We start from the raw sequence: 27,691 nt of genomic DNA, 5'->3' as shown, positions 1-27,691 counted from the left end.
CTGGGCGGCCGTGAGCGCCCCCGGGCTCTCGCTTTAAAGGCGGAGCGCCCGGGCGCGAGACGAAGGGGGCGGAGCCAGGGCCCCTCGCGGCCTCTGATTGGGCGGCGCGGGCGTGCGGAACGGTCCGCGGGCGCCGATTGGGCGGGCGAGGCCGAGGGCCGGGCGTTGCGGGAGCTGGTCGCCGCGGCCACGTGGGGGCTGCGCTGGGAGTCGGAGGAGGCAGGGGAGGGGTGCGCGGTGCAGGCTCGCGGTCGCGGCGCCGAGCGGCAGGGACGGGACACCGAGCCCGCGGTGAGTGAGCACCCGGGGAGCCGGGCGGGGGCTGGGACTGGCGGATCGGCGGGAGCGAGACTCGGTCCCGGGGCGTGGAGATTGGAGTGCGTGGGTGGCTGGGGGGGGGGGCGCGTGTCGGATAGGGAGACGCCTGTCTGTCCCTTTCGCTCATCACCGTCATCATCTGTCACTTCCACCATCACCGTCCATCACCTCCACCATCCCCTTGGCTAGCGTCCTGCCTCGCTCGCCCCTCTGTCGGGGAGCGGGGAGTGAGCAAGACTTTCTCCGCCCCCGGGGCCGGCCGGGGACCCTGGGCATTACAGTGATAGGGATAATTCCCCACGCTGCGGAGCGCTCTGTACCGCCGCGCATCTGGTTTCGGCCCCACTGAAAATCCTGAAAACAGCACTTTGCTCTTCATGTCGTCTGCGCGGGGAGACGAGACTGTATTTGTTGGCACCTCCCCCCACCCTCCCCGACACAGACGCACGCAGATCCTTGGTCCTCTTCGCTCTGCCATATTTTCCTCCAAGTCGCTTCAGCCCCGCTGAAATGTTGATTTCCAGTATCCACCCCCGCCCCTCCTCAGGCCCCCTTGCTGAGGGCTGGGACTTTGTTTTGTTCACCTGGAACGTAGCGCTTGGAAATGTTCTCAGAAGGAACAGATAGATGAACAACTCCAGAAGGCAGCTGCTATCATTAAGCCCACTCTCTGTTTGAGGACATGGAGGCTGATGTTGGTTACATCAGCCAACCTCGTGGGGACCCCACCGTCCACGGTCTTGACCTTAGTCTCTCCCACCCTGTGGCCCAGGGCAAGCAGGGATGGCAAGGGGCGGGGGCTTGTCCTGGGGGCAGGGGGCTGTCCTGGGGCTAGGGAGGGGGCTCTTCTGTGCTGCGCAGCCAAAGACAGTGTGGTGAGACTGGAGTGCATCTGGCAGTCCCAGGCTGTCTGGCCCGGGAGGCAGGCAGCAGGATAAAGCAGCTGATCACATCCACCCCCAGCACAATTGCTGTTGCTTCCTCACCTCACTGTCCCTGGGTAGGCTGGGACCCACCAAACTCAGGAGGTGGACACCTGCTTTCTTGGGGGTGGACACTGCCATGGCGGGGGTGAGGGGGCAGGGAGGGGGGAAGAGCCCTATAGACCCACGATGGGTTCCCACCTCCCCTTTTGCTGTGTGACTTTGGGCAGGTGGCTTCATCCTCTGAGCCACCATTTGCTAAGCACTGAGTCTGCAGGCTGAGGGGTCTCCTGTGATGCTGGAAGGTGGGCCCTCCTTAGGACGCCACTTGGCTGCAGTACAGCGCAGTAGAGGCCCCCGTCCTTGCCCCTCGAGGTAGCCAACCCATCCGGTGCCCGGTCTCTAAGCGGGACCTGGAAAACATCAGAGGAGCAAGAGAAGGGCCCCAGCCTTGTTCCAAATGTGTCCCCTTAGGATGATTCTGGCCCAGAGCCAGGCTCTTGTGTAAAACCTAAGAAAAACAGATCTGATGAAAGGGATCCGTGCATGTCTGTGCCTGGAATAGGTCAGCGGGTCTGTTTCCAGGGTTCGGTGAGCCTCTCCCCTCCCTGGTCCCTGGGCAGTCTGGGGCTGAAAGGTACTGTACCCCTCGGGTGTAGGAGGGAGAAACTTCCAGTTTTCCAAGGTGGGGGGAAGAAGGATCAGGTGATGTGGGGGTGAAGTGGGACCCATAAGAGGGCCCAGTGGCCTGGTTTCCCCCCTGCACCCCCACAGCCTACACCCCAGGGTGTCCCCAAGAAAGCTACAGCTCTGGATGTAGGGAGGAGGCTGTTTGCAGCCTCAGACATGGCTGGCCGGCGCCTCCTTCCAGTGTCTACCCCCACCTTCTGAGGGCTGCTGCAGCGGTCAGGCTGGGTGTGAGCTGTGAGACGTGCTCCCTGCTCCCCACCTCTCCCTCCTCCTATCTCTCCCTTATCTCTCTTTCCATTGTCTTTCTTCTCACTCCTCTGTTCTTGCTGCTGCTGCTTCTTCAGTCACTAAGTCAAGTCCTACTCTTTGCAACCCCATGGACTGCAGCACGCCAGGCTTCCCTGTCCTTCACTATCTCCTGGAGTTTGCTCAAAGTCATGTCCATTGAGTCGGTGATGCCATCCAAAAATCTCATCCTCTGTCATCCCCTTCTGCTCCCACCTTCAATCTTTCCCAGCATCAGGGTCTTTTCTAGTGAGTCAGCTGTTGACATCAGCTTCAGCATCAGTCCTTCCAATGAATTTTCAGGACTGATCTCCTTTAGGATGGACTGGTTGGATCTCCTTGCAGTCCAAGGGACTCTCAAGAGTCTTCTCCAACACCACAGTTTGAAAGCAGCAGTTCTTCGGCTCTCGGCCTTCTGTATAGTCCAACTCTCACATCCGTACATAACTACTGGAAAACCATAGCTTTGACTAGACGGACCTTTGCCGGTAAAGTAATGTCTCTGCTTTTCAATACGCTGTCTGGGTGTGCCAGTCTTTTCATCCTGTTCCTTCCCTCTCTCCCTTTTGCCCCATTTGGTTTGGTTTTGGTCTCTGCCGCCTCTGTTTCCCCCCACCCCTGCCTACGGGCACCAGGCATCCCAGCCCAGGATGTGTTGAAGGTCGAGTTCCCTGGAAGCCCCATCTCCGTGCCTGGAACCAGGGCCACATAGCTTCTGTGCGTTACACCCTAACCTTGCTGTATTTGAAAGTAAAATGACAGTAGGTAATGGTCATGATGTGAAAAAGAATTAGGATCAAAAAGTGAAGAGAGGTGAGAGGGCCCAGGAAAGCAGGAGGGCAGAACCAGGAAGCCCTGGAGGGGACTGTGCAGCCTCCCTTTAAGGGCTCACTGCTGCCCTTTCATGCTGCTAGTGCCCCAAGCTGGCCTGAGCCTGGGGCTGACGGTCAGGGGCAAGGCTGAGGTAGGGGCCATTCCCGGGCTCTTGGCGATCTCCCAAACCCCACTTGTCCAGGACTCCTGCCGGTGCTCGAGCACACCCGAGGTGCACCCATCTCCTGCCCAGCGCCTTGGCTGACCCCTGCTTTCTCCTGGCAGGAATCACGGCCCCCAGGCACGTCTGCCCTCCCGGGCCGGGTGGTCTTCTCTCAGGTGTGGCCTGCTGCAAGGAGGGTACTGACAGTAATCAGACCTCACTGTCCCCTGAGTTCCCCTTCTGAGGGGCTCCCCCATTCCCCCGTACTTTGGCCCCCTGCCGTGGAGAGCCAACTCACTGGAAAAGACCCTGATGCTGGGAAAGACTGAAGGCAGGAGAAGGGGGCGACAGAGGATGAGATGGTTGGATGGCATCACTGACTCAATGGACATGAGTTTGAGCAAACTCCGGGAGTTGGTGATGGACAGGGAGGCCTGGCGTGCTGCAGTCCATGGGGTTGCAAAGAGTCGGACACGACTGAGCGACTGAGCAACAACGACCACATTCCCCACGAGACCGCACTTGCTGGTCACAGCTCTGAGCCTGGCGGGCATCGTGCGCGGCTCTGTGCCCCCATTCAGCTCTCACCAGTGCCGCACGTTACCCCATATTTGGGGTTGAGGAAATGGGGGCTCAGTGAGGTGAAGCAGCTTATGCAACATCACACAGGATTTGGACCCGGGTCTCTCTGATCCCAAATGCACGGATTCTGAGTAGCCTGGTAAGACGCAGCCCTCCAGGATGGGGGACGGACGCGGATGTCTAAAATTGGCCCGAGGGAAGCCTGAGGGAGCCGAGTCCTGAGGCTGAGGCAGAGGCACTCAGTCCTTCCGTTTCGTGATGCGTGTGTTGTTGTTGCTGCTGTTTTTTCATCTCTGTTGTGGCCGCGCTGGGTCTTCATTCTTCATTCCCGAGAGCCGGCTCCGTGGCGGGGCGTCAGCTTCTCCAGTTGCCACATGCAGGCTCCGCGGTGGCAGGATGCGTTCATACCACATTCACCGAACACCAGCTGTGCCCTGAGCTCTGAGGGGGCAGGACGCCCCCTCCCTGCCCCTGAGAACAGTCTGGAAGGCAGCGTCCCTCCTCTCCTCCGCTGGGAGGTCCGGGAGATCCAGGAAAGACTAGCGCCGGGGTTGGGCCGGGTCCGCCCTCCCTCCCCTCTGACTCAGCACCAGTACTGGCTCTGGTTGGGGTGGGCGCTTTGGGCAGGGGCTGGGGTCAGGCTGGGCAGAAGGAGCCAGGGTCCCGTGACGCAGCCTTGGCCCCTCGTTCAGGGGCCACCGCTGCCCCGTGGACTCCCGGCCTCCTGCCTGGCACCTGCTGTGGCTCCCCGCCGCCCATAGGGCAGCGCCTCAGTCCCCTTGTGTGACGTTTTGGGCTGACCCCACCCCGGGCGCTGCTCTGGTAAGTTCTGCCTCGGGGCCCCAGCTGCCCAGCTGCTCCGGGCCTTCGCAGACCCTGTTCAGGCCGCTGTCACACGCCTCCTCTTGGGTGGTACCTCCCAGGGTCCCCCTCTCCTGGCACTCTGCACAAGCTGGCTACATGTCCGCTCCCCCTTCCTCCAACCTCACGCCTCAGCGAGGTCTTCTCGGCCGTGGTCACCCCCCCTGCCCTTTGGCCTCCTCTCTGCTTTATCACCGTCTGTGTTAGTCCCTGTCGTGTCCGACTCTTTGCGACCCCATGGACTGTAGTCCGTGGAATTCTCCAGCCCAGAATACTGGAGTGGGTAGCCTTGCCCTTCTCCAGGGGATCTTCCCACCCCAGGGTTCGAACACAGGTCTCCTGCATTGCAGGCGGATTCTTTACCAGCTGGGCCACCAGGAAAGCCCCTTGTCACCATTTGACCTGTTCCGTATCTTACTGACGGCTTAGTTGAGTGTCGGCTCTACAGGGGCAGGCGGAAGTTTGTCGTTTTGCCCGGGGTGTGTGTCCCCCGTGTCTCAGCACACAGGACGCTGCCTGGCACACACAGCAGGCGCTCAGGCAGGGTTTGCTGGATGCCATACATGGAGGGGAGCCTCTGACGGGTGCTCCGAGGCTGTGCACCAGCCTTGGGCGCCAGCCCTCCTCACCCTGCCCTTTGCAGCCTCCTCTCCATCCAAGCGGGAAGCCAGCCGCCCTGGGGACCATGCAGAAGGCAGGGGCCGGGGGCCGGAGGGCCTCCGACTGCGGCCCTGCCCCTCAGCAGCCCCGGTGCATCACCAAGTTTGCCCAGGTGGGTAGGGTGGGCCCCCTGGGGGAGCTGTGAGGTGGGGCGGGGCCGGCCCTAGGTGGGGGAGGAGCCATGGGCCCAGGGCTGCTTCCAGCCCAGCTCTGGAGTGTGTGAGCACGAATGAGGCCTTGGGGCCTCGGGCGGTGGAGCCTGGCCCCCGGGGATGCCCTCTGCCACCCACCAGCCTCCCCCACAGTGCAGTGTGTGTGAGGAGGGTCACGTGGAGAGCGGGGATGGGGCCAGGGGCCTGACTCCCCCACCCCTGCCCCCAAGCAGTACGTGGGCTCCTTCCCCGTGGACGACCTGGACCCCCAGGAGAGCGTGTGGCTGGTCCAGCAGCAGCTGTGGGCACTGAAGGTATGGGGCTGGGGCAGGGGGCACTTCCCCGCTGGGCTCAGAGACCTAGAGTATCAGGCTGGGAATGACTTCTGAGCCCCTCGGGTCTACCCCAGCCCCGCATTCAGAAAGATGGAGCAAGTGAGGCCCAGGGAAGGGTGGGACCAAAGCCATTCTGGGAGGCGGGTGCCCTTGGGACTACACACAGGCTCCTGGAGCCACATTCCTCATGCCCCGGGGCTCCCTTCCCCTGGGCAGTCGTGACCTGGGGCCCACGGGTGGGAGATATGGGGGGCGGTCATCACGGGCCGCAGGGTTCATCTGCCAGGAGCCATGCACGCTGCGCCAGCCCCCTGGGGGCTCCCCGTCCAGTGCTCTGCCCCTTGGCAGCTGCGGGGGCAGGCTGACCAGCCCAGAGGTCAGAGGCCAGGCTGGGCCTGCCCGGGCAGTGACGACGACCCCCACCACCTCTCTCCCACCCAGGACTGTCCCCGACGGCGGGCTGTCATCCTGAAATTCAGCCTTCAGGGCCTCAAGATCTACAGCGGGGAGGGTGAGGTAGGAGCCCCGGGGTGCAGATGAGGACCCCGCAGGTGTCCTCCTCCCTGGGGACACGCCTGCACCCAGTCCTGCAGCCTCCCTGGTTTCTCAGCCTGTCCTGGGCCTTTGGACGTCCTCTCTCCAAGGGCCCTCCAAGGCAGCTCCACGGAGTTTCTCCCCAGCCCACCCCACCCCTACCTCCAGCCCTAGAATCTCCAGGGACCAGATCCTAGCTTGAGCGTCAGGCCCAGCCGACCCCATGAGGTCTGGGCCAGTCCCCAGGCTGGGTCAGGGGCCTGTGGCCAGCCTCTCATGACTGGGGAAAAGGGCCAGGGAGGCTGGAGGCCGGCTGGGAGCCCCTGTTTGGTCACCCAAACAGGGTGAAAAACCACCCCAAAAAAAAGAACTCTAACCACGTGCCAGACTGGGTGCCCCATGACTTGGCGCCACTCACCTAAGATGTGGTGCCAACACATCCAGAGCTGGCACGGGGGGGGCCCTAGGGTCAGGACCTGTGCCAACTGCCCGAGGTCTCTCTGACCCTCCAACAGCCCCATCAGAGGAGTCCTGTCCCTCCTTCACACCGATCCCAGCAAGGGCTCAGAGACTGTACTCAGCCGCCCAAGGCACCAGACAGGGAGTAGCACAGCCCGGATTCAAACCCTGGTCGCCTGACTCCAGAGACCAGGAGTGCAAGCCCAGGGCTGGCCCCCGCTGCCTGTCCCTGTGACCCTGCAGGCCGTGAACGCTCTGCCTCTGGGCTCCATGACTCAGCACGACCACCCCGGTCAGCTGGCTGGCAGCCCAGGGCAGGGGCCCCAAGCTCAAGGTCCGTGTAAAGGATGAGGGTGCCCCTGGGAAGTGCAGTTTGGGCAGGCCTGGAAGCAGGGCAGAGTTCTTCATCGAAGGAGCTGGGTGGGCCCCCAGCTGGGCACCCAGGCTGGAGGGCAGACCCGGGAGGCTGCCGGCTGGGGCATGGTGCCCGCGGGGCTGCGCGTGCTGGCCAGTATCTGCGGGCCACACGGTGGGTCTGATGGAGGCCGCGGGCCTGCTGCCTCCCAGGTGCTCCTGATGGCGCACGCCCTGAGGCGCATCCTCTATGCCACCTGGTGCCCGGCCGACTGCCAGTTTGCCTTCATGGCCCGAAACCCCAGGAGCCCAGCCAGCAAGCTCTTCTGCCACCTCTTTGTGGGCAGCCAGCCTGGAGAGGTACCCGGGGCCCAGGGCAGGGGCCCAGGCCTGGGGCTGGGGGGGCGGTGTGCTGTGGGTCCACGTGGGTCCCAGGGACCGAGGCCGTGGCTGGCTCAGCGAGCTGGCCTGAGCACCCCTGCCCCCCGGCTTGCCACCCTGGCTCCTTCTGTGGCTCTGCCCTTGGAGGAACCCCCCAAAGTGAGTCAGTGGACTCAGCATGCCCCAGGCTGGGAGATGGGCACCAGGCCGGGAGGCTTACACTGCCAGGCCTTTGCCCTTGCTGTTCTGTCTGCCTCCATGCCCCTCCCCCTCCCCCTGGCAAATTCCAGCTTGCCCTTTGGGGCTCAGCCACCTTGAATCCTCCAGACCACCCGGCCTTCTGCCATCCTGTGACCTGAACCACACTCTGCCATCTGTCTGCCCCTCACTGCAGTCACTGGAACTCTTTGAGCGCAGAGGCTGGGTCCGGGTCTTGAACTGTTCTGTTGCTTGCCCCTGTGGGGAGAGAGGATGGATGGGTGGATCCTAAACGTCAAAGTCAGTGTGACCGCTGTTAACAGTGGATCCGCGGCGGCTGGCCATTTGGGCAGCAGGGCCTGGGCTTGGTTCCAGGCAGCAGGCCTCTGCCGTCACCCGTGTGTCGAGCTCTGTGTGGCTACTGGGGTGACTGGTGGCAGAGCCGTGACCCTTGAACTTTTGGAGCTCACAGTTCCATATCGGGGCTGGATGATGCATGTGTGATGGATCGAATATGCAGGGCCTCTCCTGGGGGAGGTTTCCCGTGGTCCATGTCATTACAGGGGCACAGAGATGCCATGTTGTACCCAGGGGTCACCCAGCAGTTTCTATCTGACAGAGCCAGGATCAGATCCCAGGTCCTGCGACTTCAGGGCCTGGACTCTGAGCCACACCTCTAAGAGGATATAGGTGGGGTTAGTAACTGAGGGCTAGCAGTGCATTTAGCCCATGCATTCCCAGCTCCAAGCATGATGCCTGGAACAAGGTAGATGCTCCCTGTTTGTTAAATGAATCAAGGAAGATGGGAGGGGAGGCTGCATGGTGGTGAGGTTTGGGGGGATAAGTATTCGTTTTCTCAGGAAGAATAGGGAAGACCACCTCAAGCCAGGGGGCTGCAGGCACCCCTGGCCCATGGGTTGATGCCCAGGGACCCCCCAGGAGCCCCCCAGCTGAGCATGCCTCCCTCTCCCTCCCCAGGTTCAGATCCTTCACCTGCTGCTCTGCCGCTCCTTCCAGCTCGCTTACCTCCTCCAGCACCCGGAGGAGCGGGCGCGGCCCGAGCCCTGCCCGGAGCCTGTGGGGGACGCTCCCCTGAAGCCCGTGCCCGGCCCCGGGGGCCCCCCTGGCCTAGTACGGGAACCCTTCGGCCGGGATCAGCTCTCACAGAACGTTAACGCACTGGTCTCCTTCCGGCGGCTGCCAGCAGAGGGGTCTGGGGGCAGCGGGGTATGCAGCACCCCAGCCAGGGAGTGGGCAGGGGACCGGGGGACCAGGGCGAGGGTTTGGAGGTAGAGGGGGGCGGGTGCCGGATTTCCGTGGGAGGGGTTATGGCCGGGCCTGAGTCTGGGCGCTCCTGCGGGGCCCTCCCTAGAAGGAGCTGCTGGAGTCGGCGAGCCGCGGGGGCACCCGCCACTTGCGCCTGGGGAACCCGTACTGCTCGCCCACGCTGGTGCGCAAGAAGGCCATCCGCAGCAAGGTGCTCCGCTCCGGGGCCTACCGCGCCTGCACCTATGAGACGCAGCTGCAGCTGTCCGCCCGCGAGGCCCGTGAGTTGCCGGGCACGCGTGCACCGGCGTGGGTTGGACGAGGGTGGGCCTGAGCTGCAGGGTCTGCGGGCTGTGACTGTAGAAGCCTGTGAGTGCCAGGCCTCCGCGCTCGAGGATGTGTTCGGGGCTGAGCGCCCAGGTGCTGTTTGTTGGCGGAGGCGCGGCTGAAGTGCTGTAACTGGCGAGTGAGTGTGCGTAGGCGTGTGCCTGGGTGTGCCTGTGTCTTTGGGGAAGCACGATGTCTGCAGGCTGGGCGGAGAGTGGGGGGCTTGGTAAAGAGACAAGCCTGGGCGGTGCTGAAGCCTGTGGGCGTGAAACGGGAATGGGCGCGGGAGAGGACGACCTCCCTCCCTCTGATCGGTCTAGTTCCTGCCGCGTGGGAGGCCTGGCCCCGGGGGCCCGGGGGCCCCTCGTGCCTGGTAGAGAGCGAGGGAAGCCTGACGGAGAACATCTGGGCCTTTGCTGGCATCTCCAGGTAGGAGTGGTGCCCAGCCCTTTGGGAGGGGCGGGAAACTAGGCTGTGAGCTCCCCCGGGGCCGAGACGTGCATCCCTGCCCTTGGACAGAGGGCTCTCCGACCTTAGGCCAGAGACTTCCCCACCCTGGGCCTCAATTTTCTGTAAAATGGGGGTAATAAAAGGACCTTCGGGGCTTCCCTGGTGGTCCAGTGGTTAAGACTTCCGCGCTGCTGGTGCAGGGGGCGTGGATTCGATCCTGGTGGGGGAACTAGGATCCCACATACTGTGCAGTGCAGCCAAAAGATGAAAAACTAAAATAAAACAAACAGACCTTCAGTGCAGGGCTGTGGAAGGGATCAAATAAGGTTATTCAGGTGAAGCCTGTCACAGGGCACGGCCTTCCTAAATGCCCGCTCTTTAAAACTCTCTCCCTAGTGGGTCAACGGTTAGGGTAGCCCTTGGAAACCTTTCTGAGAGGCAGTCAGAAAGCATCCTTTCATGGAAGGTGTACTCTAGGCAGGCACGGTGTTTCCGACGCTGTGGATCCGTTAGGCTGTTCAGCAGACCGAGGCTGGGTCCCGACAAGGGGGCCTGCCCTCAGCCTCTGGCCTCGGCCCTCCCAGGACCAGCGCCCTCGCCCTGCTGCGGAGAGACGTGCTTGGGGCCTTCCTGCTGTGGCCTGAGCCGGGCGCCAATGGCCAGTGGTGCCTGTCGGTGAGGACGCAGTGTGGCGTTGTGCCCCACCAGGTCTTCCGGAACCACGTGGGCCGCTACTGCGTGGAGGTGAGAGGGCTCCCAGCCCCGCCCCTCGCCGTCAGGCCCCGCCCCCTTCGCCCCTCACCCAGGCCCCTCATTGACTCCTTTTGGCCCCACCCCCTATTTAACACTCCGTCCAGCTCTTGAGTCATTGGTCCTTCGGGCTCTGGCCCCACTTCTACTCTGCGGGCTCCACTCTAAGGCCCCTCTCTCACCAGAGTAGGGTATTTGAAGTACAGTCGTGGGCTTCCTAGGTGGTGCTGGTAGTAAAGAACCTGCCTGTCAATGCAGGAGATAGAGGAGATGCAGGTTCCATCCCTGGGTCAGAAAGATCCCCCCTGGAGGAGGAGATGGCAACCCACTCCAGTATTCTTGCCTGGAGAATCCCATGGACAGAGGAGCAGGGCGGGCTATAGTCCATGGGGTCTTAAAGAGTAAGACAGGACTGAAGCGACGTAACACAGTGGAATCTTGGGCTAGGGGCATGCCTCGCATTTTTACATCAATCACAGCTTTTAAAAGTCATGCTTTCCCACACCCTAAGTCGTCTTTTAGCAGAGGAGGAAACTGACTCAGAGAGGGTAGAGGCTTGCGTTTAAGTTCACACAGCCTCTAGGTCTGCAGTCCTGGCCTGATCACACGTTTCCAGGGACTGGGGTGGGCTGCTGCTGCTAAGTCGCTTCAGTCGTGTCCAACTCTGTGCTACCCCATAGACGGCAGCCCACCAGGCTCCCCCGTCCCCGGGATTCTCCAGGCAAGAACACTGGAGTGGGTTGCCATTTCCTTCTCCAATGCATGAAAGTGAAAAGTGACAGTGAAGTCACTCAGTCGTGTCCGACTCTGTGCGACCCCATGGACTGCTGCCTACCAGGCTCCTCCGTCCATGGGATTTTCCAGGCAAGAGTACTGGAGTGGCAGGCGCGGCTTTTTGAATGTTCAGCCTTATTTGCACGCTAAGCGCCTCGGTCTTGTCCATGCCTCGGGTGGGGGGGTGAGGGGGGGTGGAGGGGGTGTGGAGTGAAAGGGGTGTGGTTCTGCTGGGAGCAGCAGTACAGTGTCCTTTCTGAAGTGAGGCAGCATCCAGGGTGGTGGGGTAGTTGGAGGTGTGATCCGTGGGGAAAGGGGGGCTAGAACTGAAGCCCCTGCCCTGCCCCCTCCCCAGCACCTGCCGGCCGAGTTCCCCAGCCTGGAAGCCCTGGTGGAGCACCACGCAGGAACGGAGCGGAGCCTCTTCTGCTCCCTCGACATGGGCCGCCTGAACCCCGGCTATGAGGAGCAAGACTGCGGGCCCGAGGGCCGGCCTCCTCGGACGCTCCGGCCCCTTGGCCACGCCAAGTCCGAGGCAGAGCTGCAGGGTCTGGGCTAGGAGGCGGGGCCCCACGCCCACAGGCCCCGCTGTACCCTGGCTCCCAGCCTCAGCGGGCTGCTGGGCTCTGGCCTCTTCCACCCTTCTGGGCACCAGTTCCATCTAGTCACTGCCCCTGGGACCAGTCTTCCATCACTTCCCTGCCTGTGGGGGTCCCGGAGAGTGGGGATCGCCAGGGGCTTCTCCCCAGGACATGGGCCGTCAGGATCGCAAGTGCGGCAGACCGAGTTCCAGGCTTCCAAGAACTTGCCGGGTGACTCGATGCTTGCCTTCCCTGAGTCTCACCTTGCTCCTGGGTGGGGAGCTTTCCCAGGTGGGCAGGAAGGTTGTTTCAGTGCAGGTGGGGCCCTCTCCTAAGGAGGCCAGGCCTTGGGGCCCTGACTGGGCGTCCCCAGAGAGCTCCAGACCAAGGCAGCCAGACACCTGAGGGAGAGGTGTGTGGGCAGGCAGGAGAGAAAGGTGTGGGGCCAAGTCACCCTCTCCGTGAGAGAAACAGGGACGACGTGGTGGAGCTTGGGGGCGACACCCGGCAGACAGAGCACAGCGTGTTTCCCACGTCCTTTGAGATGAGAGGAGTCCGCCCTTGAGTTCTGAAGGGAGCGGGGTTAAGAGGCTGCAGAGAGGAGCCAAGTCACCCAGATCGCAGCTGGACAGCTGAGTGTAGAAAGCAGTGTGAGCAGGCTGATGGGGCAGAGGATCCCAGAGAACCTCAGATTAGGACGGCTGCTCTGTCTGCTCGGAACCACAGAGTTGGGCTTCCTGCTCACACAGAAGAAGTGTTGCAGACTCATCCCTTCCCGTACACCCTCCGAAAACCACCAAGACACCAGCCCCACCACCACCCAGGCTCACTTCCTTTGGCCATTTGATTCTGAGGGGCCAGCAGTGAGCTACAGGCCTACGGGGCTGACCGGGCCCTGATCCTCTCATCCTGCAGGCCACACTGGGTCTGGGTTTGGTGGCTGCCTGGGAAGTCGTCAGCCACCGCCCCCCCCCCCCACCCCCGGCCACAATGATGGCATTTCCCTTAATGGGCATCTGTCAGGGACCACGTCACTAGGCCAGCCCCACTGGGGGTGAGGGTCAGGGAGGAGCCATCTAAAGGCAGAACCGCCATGGGCCCTGCCAGAGGACACTTGGCCTCGGCTGGCACAGGGGAGTCCATCCAGGGAAATGACCCTGTGGCGACCGACAGCTCTAGGCGTCTCCCTTTATAAATAAACTGGACAGACAAACATGAGTCTCCCAAACTAGGGAGCAAGTTCATGGTGGACGAACTTCTACTCCTGAGGCAGAGGCCTAGTCGTGAGTCTGGGGGCTGCCTTCTCCCCTCTCTGGGGACAGGATGTGACTGTGCAATGCCTTGAAAGTAATACACTCTTGTTTCTTGGAAAAACGAGCAGCCCCAACGGAATAAAAAGAATGAGGAGCCTCAGAAGTTCAGGCCTGGTGATCCCAGTTTACAACCTCTGGCTCAGGAAAGGGTCTTGGTTGGGGCCTTTTCACAAGAGATAGAAGGAAGCTGTCCTTTAGGGGCTCATTTCACTGGAACCCTGGTGGCTCAGAGGTTAAAGCATCTGCCTCCAATGTGGGAGACCCGGGTTCGATCCCTGGGTTGGGAAGATCCCCTGGAGAAGGAAATGGTAACCCACTCCAGTATTCTTGCCTGGAGAAGCCCAAGGACGGAGAAGCCTGGTCCACGGGGTTGCAAAGAGTCAGACACGACTGAGCGACTTCACTTTCTTTCTTTCTTTTCTTTTCACTGGAACCACAGCAGTGGTTTTGTACTGAATATGAGTGGGAACCCGGACTCATGTTACAGCCCTTACTACCAAAAGCCATCTCCTCCCTGGGCAAAGCCCTGTTCCCTCATAAGCCCCAGCCTCCTATTTCCCTGGCGAGGAGAGGGTGGTGGGCCCAGGATTACCGCGCCAGAGTCGTGCACATTTAAGAAGCCCAGCTAACTGGTCTTACCTCTGTGAGGGACGGATTTTGTTGCATGAGTTGTCTGTGCAGACAGGGTGTCGGGAGCGTCCCCACAGTACTTAAACATGCTTGCACACAGCACTCATGGGTCACACGGTGCGAACAAGGCTAGGTTTCTGACCCACGTGTGCAGACACCTCTGCGTCTTCATCACAGACCGCAGTCTCCTCTGTTGAACCATCGCCACCTGGGTAGCCCAGCTCTCCTTACTGTGCAGACTTGAAACAAATAAAGTGCATTCCTTCGGGTTGTCGAGTACAGACTTTTCCTTTGAAAGGTGAGGGCTTTGTCCAGTTGGCCTGCTTTGCTTTCGTTTCTCACCCATCCCTTCCGCTGAATGATGAACCAGACAGAGATCCTGTCCTCGGGCTCAGGAGGTCTTGAAGGAGTTGTGTGGGTAGCTTCAAACAATGACTCCTGCTTACAACCTTCGGTGGGTATTTCCTATAGGGAAGAGACTCGAGTCCTTATGTTCTGGCCATCGGATGATCCTTCTGCTCCCGCAACATGCCACAGGGCCTTTGCACAGGCCTCCTTGCCCTCCTCTCCTTCAACTGATGAACTCCTCAACCTTACCATCTCTCACTCTCAGGAAGCCTGCCCTGACTGCCCCCTGGCTCCCTGCCCAGGCTGGGTGAGGTATCCTGGCCAACTATTCAGTACATCTGGTCCTTTGGTTTGTTAATACTCTTTTATTTGTGGGATTTTTTTTTGTGGAGTATTTGTTTCAAATGTCAGCCTCCCCCACTAGACCATAGGTGCACTGCAGGGCAGGGGCTGGGCTATCTCCCAGCGTCTATTGCCGTGCCTGGCCCATAGCAGATAATTTCTAGCAAACAGGAGTCTAGAGGAGGTGGGGTTGGAGTGGGGCTCTTCTAGAGGAATTTGTGCTGGGGTCGGGGTGGGATGGGGAGAGAGGCCAGGCAGCCTCTCCAGCCAAAGGACTTTGGCTCTCAAAATTTTTTGTTTTCTATCTTCAGCTTGAGTCTTAATACAGAGGGCAGCATTAGAGGGAAGCTTTGCTCTGGCATCGCCCGGTGTTGGGGTGCAGGGGGCGCTGTGACAGGCTCTGGGGCAGCCTTTCCGAGTCAATACAGGGATGTGGATAAAGGGCAGCAAGGTCCCTGTCGCCTTTGTCGGTAAGTCTCTAACCCCCGAGGGAGGCCACTCCTCTGATGTCTCCTGGTGGGGGCTCCCCTGGGCCACCTCTAGCAAGGTGGTTAACCTCTCAGAACTGGGGCTGTGCGGACTGGAAAAGAACGGCTGTGCAGCGTCTAGTGAAGGCTATGGTTTTTCCAGTGGTCACGTATGGATGTGCGAGCTGGACTATAAAGAAAGCTGAGCGCCGAAGAATTGATGCTTTTGAACTGTGGTGTTGGAGAAGACTCTTGAGAGTCCCTTGAACTGCAAGGAGATCCAACCAGTCTATCCTAAAGGAGATCAGTCCTGAATATTCATTGGCAGGACGGATGCTGAAGCTGAAACTCCAATACTTTGGCCACCTGATGCAAAGAGCTGACTCAGCATCAGGGAAAGACTGAAGGCGGGAGGAGAAGGGGACGACAGAGGATGAGATGGTCGGATGGCATCGCCGACTCAAAGGACATGAGTTTGAGCAGACTCCGGGAGTTGGTGATGGACAGGGAAGCCTGGCGTGCTGCAGTCCCTGGGGTCGCAAAGAGTCGGACACGACTGAGCGATTGAACTGAACCGGGCAGCCCCTGGCACTGAGTCAGCAGACGCGTGGACAAAGTCAGCGCGGGTCCCCCAAGAGGGCGCACCAGCCTTCAGCACGATCGCTGGGAACGTCAGCACGAGCGCTGGGAACGTCAGCACGTGCGGCTTCCTCCGGTGCGCGGGGCGCAGGCGTCAGGGAGCCGCGCGCTGTGACGCCCCCGGCGTTGCCCAGCAACCGCGGACGCCGCGGCGACTTGCGCGCGAGCAAGCGGGCGGTTGGGGTGGCTCCGGGGGCCCGGGTCCTGCGGCGGCGCCTACAGCGCGGATCCGCCACTGCCCCCCGCCCCCCGCCCCCGCCCGGGCCGGACCTCAGGGAGACGGGCGAGCCCGGCGCGGGAGGAGGCGGCGGCTCCGGCTCGGCTCCTTCGGCTCCCCCGCCGCCCAGCTTCCTCCTCGTCTCCGGGCGCCCCCCGAGGAGCCCGGTCCCCGCCGCCGCGCGGGCGCTGGCCCCGCCCCCTGGCCCGGGCTGCTGGGGGGTCCCGTGCGGGCCGCCCCTGGGGGACCCCCGCCGCCGCGGCGGCGCCATGGCCTCGGAGTCGGTGAAGGTGGTGGTGCGCTGCCGCCCCATGAACCAGCGGGAGCGGGAGCTCAACTGCCATCCGGTAGTGACAGTGGACTCCGCTCGCGGCCAGTGCTTCATCCAGAACCCGGGCGCCGCGGACCAGCCCCCCAAGCAGTTCACCTTCGACGGCGCCTACTACATGGACCACTTCACCGAGCAGATCTACAACGAGATCGCCTACCCGCTGGTGGAGGTGAGGGCCCCCGCTTCCCCAGGAGACCCTCTGGGCAGGACCTGGGGCCCCTCGGAAGGCTCCTGAGGGCCGGCGCTGCCCCCCCAGGCCGGGCGGGAAGGCTCTTCTGGAGGGGCCGCAGGTGGACAGCGGCAGGCTGAAGACTTCCGTCCCCTCAGGAGACAGCTGGAAGCCACCCGCAATGTCTGTCTGGGTCCCCCACTGCTCCTGGTGCCAAGGCTGGTTCTCACCCCATCCTTCCGCCGTTCCCCACAGGAACTCCAGCCCCCGCGACCACTTGCCTCCCACCCTCACCCAGGCAGCCTCAGGACTCCTCTGAAAACTCCGATCACTTCCCCAGCCTCCCAAGAGCCCCGGGTCCTCCTCAGCCTCCCCCTTCTCCTCTCGCCTCTGCTCTGCCCTGGCCCCCGCTTTCTGCCCTCAGCACCCGGAGTCTTCTCCGTCATCACCCCCGCTCCAGCTTCCTGAGAGGCCCGTCAGGCTACAAGCTTATATATATATGTGTGTGTGTGGAGGGAGGAATCTCAATTGTGCAGAGAGAAGGCTTTGACCAGGCCTTGGACTCGGAGGAGCGAAACCCTCGACGTTTGGTCTGACTTACCTTCCTCCCTGGCGCTGGAAGAATGGGGAGGCAACAGCAGTTCTCACCCCTTCACGGGGCTTTTGCTTGTCTTCACCCTCTCATGCTAAGGAGCTTCTTGGAGCTGCAGGGCAGGGAGGCTGCCATATCACAGAGGGGAGGCTGAGGCCCGGAGGGAGGAAACTGCTGAGCTCCCACAGAGAGTTTCTGAGGAGACGGGGCTACACCTGGTGTTTTCTGGCCAAGGGTTCTTTCCTCGCTATTGCCATCTTCCCAGTTGGACGGCAAATTCGCTAGTGAAGTGAGATGTCAGGATGTGAGGTGTTGTTCCAGGCAAAAAGAAAAGTTGAAGAATTGCTGCCTGTACCCCACTGCCCATGAGGATACCTGGGGCTCTGGGAAGTCTGGCAGCGGAGAAACTAGTTTGACTTCTCTAACCCAGTGTTTCCGAAAGGCGTTTTCCCTGGAGCCTTTCTGCTTTGGCCAGCAGGCCAGCTAACATTCTCCAGCGCACCTCCTTGGGCTATGGTCAGAACCCCTTGTGGGGGTTGAAGTGTTCCGGACCCCAGAGCCCCCCAGCAGTGAGGGTGTGACTGGAGGTGATGCCCAGGGGAAGAGGGCAAATCTCCCCAGACATTGGTCCTGGGCCCCAGGGGTGGCCAGGCTCCCCTGCCATCCTGGACTCTGAGGATCTAAGGGACCAGAATGGGTGGCCTGCTCCCGCCCCCACCCCGGGGTCCTTGAATGTCCACCTGGTGGCAGGCGCTCACTCTTCCTGGAGTAGCCCGCTCCCCCCTTTGCTTCTTAACTCCTGGAAGACCCTTCTGCACAGTGAATCAGAGCCAGACTCCCTGACACTTTCAGCTCTCTGCCCTGCCTCTGTCCCGGGGCACCCAGAACACCTCTGCTTCCTGGTCCAGGGTCGGTCCCTGAGAGATGGGAAGATTCTGAGATTGAGTTCTCCTTGGCCTTGGCTTCTCCAGGGTCTCAGCCTTGCTCATACATCCCCCTCCTCACCCTGGAAATAATTCCCCTGAGCACACCTCCCTCGTCGGGGTCCCCAAGAAGCCCAGGCCCAGAGGGGGAACACCTCAGATCTCCCCTCCAGCCCCCACTCCTGTTGCGAGTGCACTGCTACAGGGATGTCTGCCTCTGGGCATCCCACGGAGCCTCAGGCTCAGCAGGACATATGTTCATTTTCATTAATTCACTCAGCTAACAAAGAGCATCTCCATACCAGGCCCCATCCAAGGCATGGAGCAATAATAACAGCACCTTCCCTCAGCGAGCTCACAATTGGGTGGAGGAGCAGCTAACCTAGTAGCTGCAAGCCAGGGTGATGAGTGGGAAGAGAAGCCATGGGGACTTTGGCAGAACAAAGAAGCCTAGCAAACCTGGGCTTGGAGGGGATGGGCAGGCAGGGAGGACTTCCTGGAAGCAGTGAGGTCTAAACTGAGGCCAGAAGGATGAGAGGGTCAGCCAGGCAAGAAGGTGGAGGAGAGGGCCTTTCAGGTGGAGACCAAACCATTTGATCTTCGCCAGACTCCGTGGACATACATAAAACTGGGATTATCATTCCTGATGAGGAAACTGAAGCCTTGAGCATCCTAGAATGAGTTAGGGGTGATTTTGACTGCAGAGCTAGGTCCCCAGGCTCCATCCTATGAATCGTACACAAAGCACAGTGAGGAGCAGCTGCAAAGGGCAAGCTGTGTGTGTCTTAGGCAAGGCAGCTGTGTGTCTGTCCTGCTGGGCTCTGACCACCTCCAGGGGGCCTCTTGCCCAGGTCCTTCCCTGCAGATCCTACTGCACGAAGCCCCCAGCGCTTCAGACTGACCCTTCCTGCCCTCCCCTCCTTCCCCTCCCCTTGCCTTGCCTTCTCTCCCACTTAAATCCAGACCTGATTTCTCTGTCACTGGGTGACCTCTTCCACCTCAGACCCATCTTTCAGCCAACTCAGCACAACCTACCCTGAACTCATCCCCTCCACGCCCAGCCTTCTGCTTGGCCTCTGGTCCCTTTCCCACCCAGTCGCTATTCCCTGTCTCCATCCTCCTGCTTCACACCCATGGCCTCAGAGTCACCTCTGATGAGCCTCTGCCCAACCCACCCAGGGGCCTGGTGCTATGGACAGGCCAAGGACAGGCCTGGTTTCCAGAGACATCGACGCGGTAGAATTTGGCTCCTCGATGGAACACAGTGCTGTTTGTTCGGGAGAGGATAGGGAGCATGAGGCAATTTAGCACAGATGCTAAGTAGAAAAAATCTGACCTCTAATAGCAGCCTCACGGGAATTATTGCAGAGGATGACACCAAGTTATAAAGACGGTCAACTAACAGTTTGATTTCATGAAAATCATCCAGTAAACAGTAATATGGGGAACTTGGCAAAGCCTGGGAGGACAGAGTGGCGACACTCAGGACCCGCTCCACGCGTGTGTGTCCCTGGCAGGTCTGGAGTATCACTTAATGGGTGAAGCATTTTTGAAACTTTATGTTTTGCCTTAAGAATGCAGGTAAAGTTGTCTTCCACTTCACTCCACAGTAGCGTGGTTCTGCAGAACTTCCTGCAGTGGTGGAAATGTTCTGGATCTGAGCTGTCCAATTAGGGACCGCCAGCCATACATGGCAAGTGAGCACTTGACGTGAGGTTAGTGCTTTTGAGGAAATGAATCTTAGTTTTATTTAATCGTAAGTTAAATTTAAGTAACCGCATGTGGCCAGTGGCTACCTCCGGGGATGGCACAGCTCTCGAGCCAGCCTTTCCAATATAAATGTAACATGAGCCACAGACAAAATTTAAAGTTTTCTAGTAGCCACGTTTTAAAAGGGCTTCCATGGTAGCTCAGCTGGTAAAGAATCTTCCTGCATTGCAGGAGACCCCGGTTTAATTCCTGGGTCGGGAAGATCCTCTGGGGAAGGGATAGGCTATCCACTCCAATATTCTTGAGCTTCCCTGGTGGCTCAGATGGTAAAGAATCTGCTCACAATATGAGAGACCTGGGTTCGATCTCTGGGTGGGGAAGATCCCCCAGGGGAGAGCAGGGCAACCCACTCCGGTTCTCTTGCCTGGATAATCCACATGGACAGAGGAGCCTGGCAGGCTACAGTCCATGGATGGGGTCACAAAGAGTCGGACATGACTGAGTGACTAAGCACAGCACATTTTAAAAAGTGAAAGGAAACAAGGAAAATTAATTTTAATGATACATTTTATTTGGCCCAGTAGAATCCCAAATATCATTTCAAGAAAGCCTGACAATAGATATTGTCATGGCATAATAGCTATCAGAGATATCTTACATTCTTTCTTCACTGTAAGCCTTCGAAATCAGGTGTGTGTTTCACACTTACAGTGGGTCTCAATTTAGGTGCTGAAGTGTCAACAGTTCAAATGAAATGAAACACAAGTAAATTTGTGTTTAATGGGAAACCATTTTACACTGCTTTGGTTTTTAAATGGAAAATTTTACATTTTTAAAATTTTAAACAATATTTTAAAGTTTTAGCCTTCCTCAGTGGCATGAAGCACCCTTCTGGTGTGCCTGGTGGCTGCCCTACCGCACCGCGCATGTGAAATATTTACTTTGGTATTGAACCCCTCCTCCAGGCCTGGGTGGCATTGGTAGTCCAGGCACTGCTGCATGTTGTCCCTGGGCTCCGGGTGCCCCCGCCTCTGGCCATCTGGTTGGGTGACTGGTCTGCCATCGCTTCTGCTCCCCCCACCACCCCACCCAGGGCCGTCTGATGAGCTGTGGATCGTGACTTCCGGTCTTCCTTCCCCCGCAGCCCCTGGGGACCCCGAGCCCTGCAGTGGTCTGCAGGACGGGTCTTTGCAGATGCCAGCTGGGCCCTCGGGGCCTGGGCACAGCTCTCTGGGCCCACATTCTGGCACAGGAGTCCCCCTCCCCATGCTAAGTTCTAGAATTTGTGGTCTCATGAGCTGGGTGAGGGAGGACAGGGAGTGCGGTGTCTTCCTTGTTTGGGGCTTGGTCCCCAACCGGAACACGGTCCCCCCGCAGAGAAGAGAGACGTAACCTATGCAGTAAACAATGGCCTTGGTGAACGAGGGTCGCCCTGGGGGAATGCCACCACCCTGGTTTGCCGCCTCCTCCTTCCCAGCTTCGTCTCCATCCCCCTCGCCCCAGGTCTGCCTGCTCTCAGCCTCCCGCCTGGCCCCTCACGGCTTTGCTCCAGCCGTCACCTCAGCCCTGAAAGCCTTCCTCCTCCTCTCACCTGTCGAAATCCAAGCCATCCTTTCTGTTCCCCTGTTCTCCGCCCTCGCCCACCTGCCCGGAAAGTTTGCCTGGCTCTTCCCGCACTTTCCGTCTCTCCCTCTCCTCCCCCAGCCTGAACTCCATCATTGCACGCCCCTGCACCTCATAGAAGGACCATCCCCACACGTTCCAGCAGACACTTGGGTAGCACCTTCCTCCGTGTGCAGGGGGCACCTACCTCCGTGTGCAGGGGGCACCTACCTCCATGTGCCAGCACTTCGAGTGCCAGGGCAGGAAATCATTCCCAAGCACAGCTCTCAGTGGGCTTCCCTGGTGGCTCAGCGCTAAAGAATCCGCCTGCCAGTGCAGGAGACCTGGGTTCGATCCCTGGGTCAAGAAGATCCCCTGGAGAAATAAATGGCAACCCACTCCAGTACTCTCGCCTGGAGAATCATGTACAGAAGAGCCTGGCGGGCTGCAGTCCACGGTGTCAGAAAGAGTCGGACACGACCGAGCGACGAAGCAGCAGCAGCCCCACCTCTCGGTGCTGTTCTGACCCTTTGGCACCGGTGAGGACACCGAGGCCCCGCGCCCCTGGATGAGAACAGGCCAAGGGCACAGGCAGCAGAGGATGGCACCAGGCTCTTAGCCAGACACAAGGACGGTCTCCTACCCCACCAGGGGAGCCGCCTCCATCTCTGCACGGCCCACCCCACCCGGCGCCACCATGGTGGGAGAACTGGGCAGGGGGTGGGCGGTGCGCCCGTCCCTGCGTCAGGAGGTAGCCCTGAGCGCGGCCGTGCTGGGCCAGCTGAGCGCCCGGCGGTGTTCCCCCTCGCAGGGCGTCACTGAGGGCTACAACGGCACCATCTTTGCCTACGGCCAGACGGGCAGCGGGAAGTCCTTCACCATGCAGGGCCTGCCAGACCCGGCCTGCCAGAGAGGCATCATCCCCCGGGCCTTCGAGCACATTTTCGAGAGTGTCCAGGTAATGGGCCTGGTGGATGGCAGGGGCGGGGCTGGGCGCCCCAGGCATTACCATGAACAATCCTGGAGCACTTCTGACCTGGGATGTGGGATGTGGTCAGAGCCGGCCTAGCCGCGGCCCAGATGGGCAGAGGCAGGCTCTAGTTTCTGAAGCAGTGATGCGAGAACTTAAAGCTGAGAAAGTTCTACCAGTTCTACGTTTTTCTCCAGCCATTTTTGGAATTTTAACATTTCATGTGACATTTCATGTGGATATGATGACCCAGAGCGCTGGCCCGAGACATGGCTGTAAATGATCAGAGCTTCCCCTTTGCACGGTCCAGGTGCTGCAGACCAAGCACTGTGCAGAACACTTTGCATAATTATCTCGCTATGACCCTAGCCCAGGAGGTAGCTGTTACCCTCATTTTTGATATAGGGAAACCAAGACCGGGAGCCCTTATGGGCTGGGCCCAGACCAGTGATCCCGGTGTCCAGATGGCAGGTGAGCCATGCCCTGCTGCCCACTCGTGAAGGCTCAGAGATTCCTGCATCTGAGAAATGACAAAGCAGGGACTAGTCAGCAGCAGAGCCCGCTGTATTGCACCTGGGACTCATTCTGATGACCGGCAAGCAACTGGAAGAGCTGCCAGGGATTGGCCCAGGGCGGGTGCTGGATCCGGGCCTTAAACCCACAGTCTCCTCTCTCTACCTTCACAGTGGGGGGCCCTCTCCTGGCTCCTTTCCCACGAGGCCTGTAGAGTGCAGAGGGAGCATGAGTCCTTAGCAGCATGAAATGATGCCACTCTGAGACGCTTGAGGGCCCAGCCAGCCAGAGAGGAGGGGACCGCTTGCCAGGCAGGCAGGGCCAGGTGAGGTCAGGGACACCTCCCCCCTTGACGTCCCGCCTCCTGCCGCCGTGTCTTGCCATGATGTCTCCGCGTGACGACCAGGCAGCGGGTGTTCAGGTGTCTCTGTTCTTCCCGGCCGCTCCCTGCAGTGTGCAGAGAACACCAAGTTCCTGGTCCGGGCCTCCTACCTGGAGATCTACAATGAAGATGTCCGGGACCTGCTGGGCACAGACGCCAAGCAGAAGCTGGAGGTGTGTTGGGTGCAGCCCTGGCTGGGGTGGGCGAGGGGGTCCTGGAGGAGATATAGGGAAGGGTGCCCAGGGCCCGCTAGTCTGCCCAGCCCTGCCAAGATGGGCAAAGCAGGCCTGACCCCTTGGGGAGCCCAGCGAGACCAAGTCACCTGCCAGGACTGGACAGCCGGGTGGTTAGCAAGGCTGGGCCAGGTCTGGGACCTCTGGGCAAGGCTAGGCCATGTCTCCTATCTGAGACTCTAAATGCCAGACGGGCCCGGTCCAGTTCCAGGAGGAGCCTGAGGAGGGGAGACCAACCCAGATCTGTGGCCAGCATGCCAGTGACTGCTCCCAGACTCTGGGTCTTCTTATCTGAGCACTGGACCTTCCCACCGAGAGGCCCACAGCCAGCGGTGGAGGTTGACCTACCTTCCCCAGTCCAGAGTCAGCATGCCTGCGCTGGGGAGTGTCAGTCCTTAATGAGCATCAGTCTTGGGAGGTTGCTATGGAGATCCCCATCCTGTAGATGGGGAAAGGAGGCTGGGAAAGAGACGGGGACTTGCCTGAGGCCAGTGGGTTAGGAAGCTCCAGAGTCAGGGTTGGACATTTTGTGTGGCTCAAACTGCCTGAATCTCCCTGGGGCACAGGCCTTGACAGCCGGTGTGGGGTGGGGGCAGAAGCAGATAAGGGGCTGCTGATAAGGTCCAGAAGCAGTTAAGGTCCAGTCCTCTGGACCCTCCCCAGCCTCCAGACTGAACCGGACATGGCGACCTGGTTCCCGCCCCACCCCCATCCACGTGGGACAGGGCTGTTTCCCTGCTCAGCTCCAGAGCCCCCCACTTGCCTCTAGACACCCCACCACCACCCCCTCCCCGCACTTGTCCTGGCTTCATTTGGAGGGGCCGTGAGTTCCTCTGACCTGCAACCATTAAATGCCCCACCCGAACACATCTGACCCCCAAGGAGCAGCTGTTTTGGAAAAAAAACAATTTTGGGGGTACACTTTTTTGTTTGTACTGATCACATGGTGGAAAAAATAAAATTAGAGCCAGAAAGACCCTTGCTGCTGCTGCTGCTAAGTCGCTTCAGTCGTGTCCGACTCTGTGCGACCCCATAGACGGCAGCCCACCAGGCTCCCCCGTCCCTGGGATTCTCCAGGCAAGAACACTGGCGTGGGTTGCCATTTCCTTCTCCAGTGCATGAAAGTGAAAAGTGAAAGTGAAGTCACTCAGAGAGCTTCTAAATCCACAATCCTTTCGTGGTGGAGATGAGGAAACTGAGTCCCAGGGAGGGGAAGGGACTTGGCCAAGGTCACACAGCAAGTTGCTAGTAATGGTATTGGTACCAGAGCGTGCGGGATCTGAGTGGTCAGGTGCTTTTTCTTCCCAGACTTTTTGGGGTGGGCAGTATAGGAAACCTGGGGGCCATGAGAAGCCAGCAACGGGGTTCCATTCGAGGGAGGGATGTCCATGAGTCGATGCATCCATTCAGCAGATGGCTGACCTGAGAAATGCCAGCGCGCAGACCACGGCAGGTCCACCTCCTGTGTGCCAGCTCCCCCAGTCCCTGTCCAGACCAGGACCTGCCCCAGCCCCCTCCTCCTCAGCTCCTCGAAGACACAGCGCTTTGCCCTTTCTGTACAGGAGCCTCCAGCCACCCGCTGCGGTCTTTCCACTGTCTTCTCTCTCCTGGAGCTTGAGCAGCCGAGTCATCACTCAGCCCCCAGACAGGGAAATGGGGACAGCAGCAGGAGGTCCGCTCCCCTTTCTCCCCACCCTGGACGCTAGGATGGGCTAGGCTAACCAGGACCTGGCGGGGGTGGTGCCCGGGCTGGCAGCTACATGCACTAGGCTAACCAGGACCTGGCGGGGGGGGTGCCCGGGCTGGCAGCTACAGGCACTTGGTCCAGCTGGCCTCCAGGTCTCCAGCCTGGTAAGCCGGGCTGCCTGGAGGTGGAGGGTCGCCTATAACTGATGTGCTCGGAGACACCTGCCTTGGGTGCACCGGACTCTCCCGGGAGGTGCAGCCGGGTTCTTGTGTCAGCCTGACCATAGCCTCAGGAGGAGCTGCTGTTTCTATCCTTGATTACAGGAGAGGAGCCTAAGACTCCTCGTTGCCTAGGTGCGAACCGGCCCCAGGGCACAGTCAGTAAAGGACAGAGGTGGAATTTGCCCCCAGGTGGCCAGGCTCTGCGGCACAGCGCAGGGCCCGATAATTCTGGTCATTAGAGGAGGTTGGATCGGCTGGGGTCAGCAAGGGATCTGGGGAAGCAGATTATACCCCCTCCCCACAACCACCACGAACCGCCCTCAGAGAACCCTGCTTAGCACTGGGTAGCGAAGGAGGTGTCTGAGGGTCTGCAGGCATCCGGCCAGTGTGGCTGGACCCCCCTCCTCCACAGGGACGCATCCTGACTCTGGACCGACCTGCGTGGTCCTGCTCCTGTGCACAGCGGGAGCTCCTGCTCACCCGCCACATCCCAGCTGGTTGCCATGGCGACCGAGCCCGGCCTGGCATTTGGGAGGAGCAGTTACCAAGGAACGCAGGCCACAGCTGGCGGCTGACACTCTGGAGGAGGGTGGGGGAGGGAACAGCAGGCGCCAGGGGGAGGGCTCAAGAGATGAGGTAGGGCCTAAAAATAGGGGTGGGGGAGACCCTTATGTCAGGGTTATCTCTCTGTGGAGAGCGATGGCCTCACCTCCATATCTGGGTTCACTGAACCCCCTCCAAGCTCCCTCAGAGCTTTCTTTAGATCCACTCTCTTTTTAACCCTCCCAATAGCCCTGTTTATCATCCTCACTTTACAGATGGACTTCCCTGGTGGCTCAGACAGTAAAGCATCTGCCTATAATGAGGGAGACCTGGGTTCAATCCCGGTCGGGAAGATCCCCTGGAGAAGGAAATGGCAACCCACTCCAGTACTCTTGTCTGGAATATCCCATGGATGGAGGAGCCTAGTGGGCTACAGTCCAAAGAGTCAGACACGACTGAGTAACTTCATTTTCACTCTAAAGATGAGACCGAGGCCAAAAGAGGCAAAGTGACTTCCCTAAAAAGTAGCAAGTCAGGACCAAGTGTCTAGCCCGGGCCTGTCTGAGTACAGATGAGAAGCTGCGTTCTTCCTGAGGCTGGGAGCAGCCATCCCCTCCCCCGTGCCCACCATGTGCCCTGCCGGCGTCTAGGCTGCAGTGCGGGCACACCTCCCAGGCCTCCCTCCAGCCCTGCTCGGTGGGCTGCGACTCCCGCTTCTGGCCTTTGAGCTCCATCCTCACAGCCACCTCCAAGGTCAAGGTCTGCCCTGTGTCATCCTCCAGGGTACTGCAGTGAAAGTGAAGGTCGTTCAGTCGTGTCTGGCTCTTTGTGACCCCGTGGACTATACAGTCCGTGAAATTCTCCAGGCCAGGATCCTGGAGTCAGTAGCCTTTCCCTTCTCCAGTGGATCTTCCTGACCCAGGGATTGAACCCAGGTCTCCCGCACTGCGGGCAGATTCTTCACCCCCTGAGCCACCAGGGAAGCCGCTGCAGACTCTGTCCTAATCCCAGCCTCGTCCACTGCCGCCTCCAGCAAGTCAGTCACTTAGCCTTTCTGTGCCTCGGCGGCTTAACTGTTCCCTGAGACCCGATCCTTTAGTCTGGGTCTGGCTCCTTCTCCAGACTGGGGCTGCCAGGGCAAGCCGGTGCTGGCCACCCTCACTCACCGCCCCACCTGCCCCCTAACTCTGCAGCAGGGGTCCAACCCCACCTGGGACGCTGTAGCTGCCCTGGGGCACAGCACACGAGCCTGCCCTGGCCCAGAGCAGCAGACAGATGACTTCTGTCCCAGTTCATTCTTGCTCCTGCCAGAGTGGTTTGTATTTCCTCTCACGCTGGAAAAATATTGAGTTTCACAGCTCTGTGTCAGCAACACAACAGCTTGGCTGCCTGGAGAGCGAGCGGGCAGCAGTCAGATAAATTAATTTGCTCACTGCTGTCCTGCTGAGGGCTGGAGGGAGCCACGGGCCAAGCTGAGCTGTGGGCCAGCGGGGACTCTGGGCAGCAGACAGCCCTTCACACGCCATGGTCCACGGGTTTGGGAACATTCCTGTTGCCCTGGAGCCGCGGCAGAGAGACGCGGGCAGAAGCCATGTTGGCAAGGCAGGCAAGAAGCACTCAGAGCCCTTGGGTGAACGACCACTGGGTCAGCCCCCTGGGGGCTGAATCCCCAGACGGGAAACCGCCTCCACAGCCAGGGCACCAACAGCCGCAGTGAGGCCCACGGCGGCCGTTTGTGGAGCACTGGCCAGGCGCCAGGCACTGCCTGCCGTGCATCGTACGGGCCTTAGTTTACAGTCCCCGCTGCCTCCCTAGGAAATGTCCATTTCACAGATGTGGAAACTGAGGCTCAGGGAGGTGATGTAGCTGGTGCGAGGTCGCACAGAGGAAGTGGCGGGGGTGATCTTGAGGCTGTTCTACCTGGTCTGTGACAGGAATTCGAGGTGCCAACCTGCCCCGCAGGAGGGCAGACGTGGTGGGCACTGACTGGGCCCTTCCCTGGG

General features: G+C 60.1%; 2 protein-coding genes across 23 annotated transcripts in view; both read left to right on the top strand.

Moving 5' to 3' along the window:
- Nucleotides 1-169: 169 nt before the first annotated feature.
- On the top strand, nucleotides 170-14,067 carry SH2D5 (SH2 domain containing 5). 15 transcript variants are annotated; one of them, XM_086326324.1, is made up of 11 exons: nucleotides 203-291; nucleotides 2,520-2,704; nucleotides 5,279-5,407; nucleotides 5,681-5,761; nucleotides 6,224-6,298; nucleotides 7,343-7,489; nucleotides 8,687-8,935; nucleotides 9,081-9,255; nucleotides 9,622-9,730; nucleotides 10,336-10,495; nucleotides 11,631-14,067. In XM_086326324.1, exons 3-11 carry the CDS (start codon nucleotides 5,321-5,323, stop codon nucleotides 11,832-11,834), a joined length of 1,287 nt encoding a protein of 428 aa, XP_086182450.1. In that variant the 5' UTR covers nucleotides 203-291; nucleotides 2,520-2,704; nucleotides 5,279-5,320; the 3' UTR covers nucleotides 11,835-14,067. The 15 variants fall into 15 exon arrangements, 14 of the variants coding, with proteins under 14 accessions (XP_086182465.1, XP_086182444.1, XP_086182459.1 ...); XR_015136730.1 differs by lacking the exon at nucleotides 2,520-2,704 and having other exon boundaries at nucleotides 170-291; nucleotides 5,678-5,761; nucleotides 10,229-10,495; nucleotides 11,631-11,769; XM_086326339.1 differs by lacking the exon at nucleotides 2,520-2,704 and having other exon boundaries at nucleotides 170-291; nucleotides 9,084-9,255.
- Nucleotides 14,068-15,560: 1,493 nt separating this feature from the next.
- KIF17 (kinesin family member 17) overlaps nucleotides 15,561-27,691 on the top strand; it is a 51,466-nt gene continuing 39,335 nt past the window's right edge. For 3 of the 8 annotated variants that reach the window (XR_015136682.1, XR_015136683.1, XM_086326206.1), the window contains exons 1-3: nucleotides 15,774-16,312; nucleotides 21,951-22,097; nucleotides 23,076-23,177. Coding sequence is in view for 5 of the 8 variants with exons in the window: in XM_086326206.1 (XP_086182332.1) it covers nucleotides 16,082-16,312; nucleotides 21,951-22,097; nucleotides 23,076-23,177 (480 nt within the window). In the remaining 3 variants the exon portion in view is untranslated. Of the gene's footprint in view, nucleotides 16,313-21,950; nucleotides 22,098-23,075; nucleotides 23,178-27,691 lie in introns of those variants that run through there. The other 5 variants (XM_086326203.1, XM_086326202.1, XM_086326194.1 and 2 more) reach the window with 4 other exon arrangements.

This window comes from Bos grunniens, chromosome 2 (genome assembly GCF_055505025.1).
Source record: "Bos grunniens cultivar Pamir isolate PY7600 chromosome 2, Bosgru_T2T1.0, whole genome shotgun sequence".
NCBI classification, from domain to species: Eukaryota; Metazoa; Chordata; class Mammalia; order Artiodactyla; family Bovidae; genus Bos; species Bos grunniens.
Note: the sequence above shows the minus strand (reverse complement) of the source record. Positions and strands in the feature narration are given on the sequence as shown.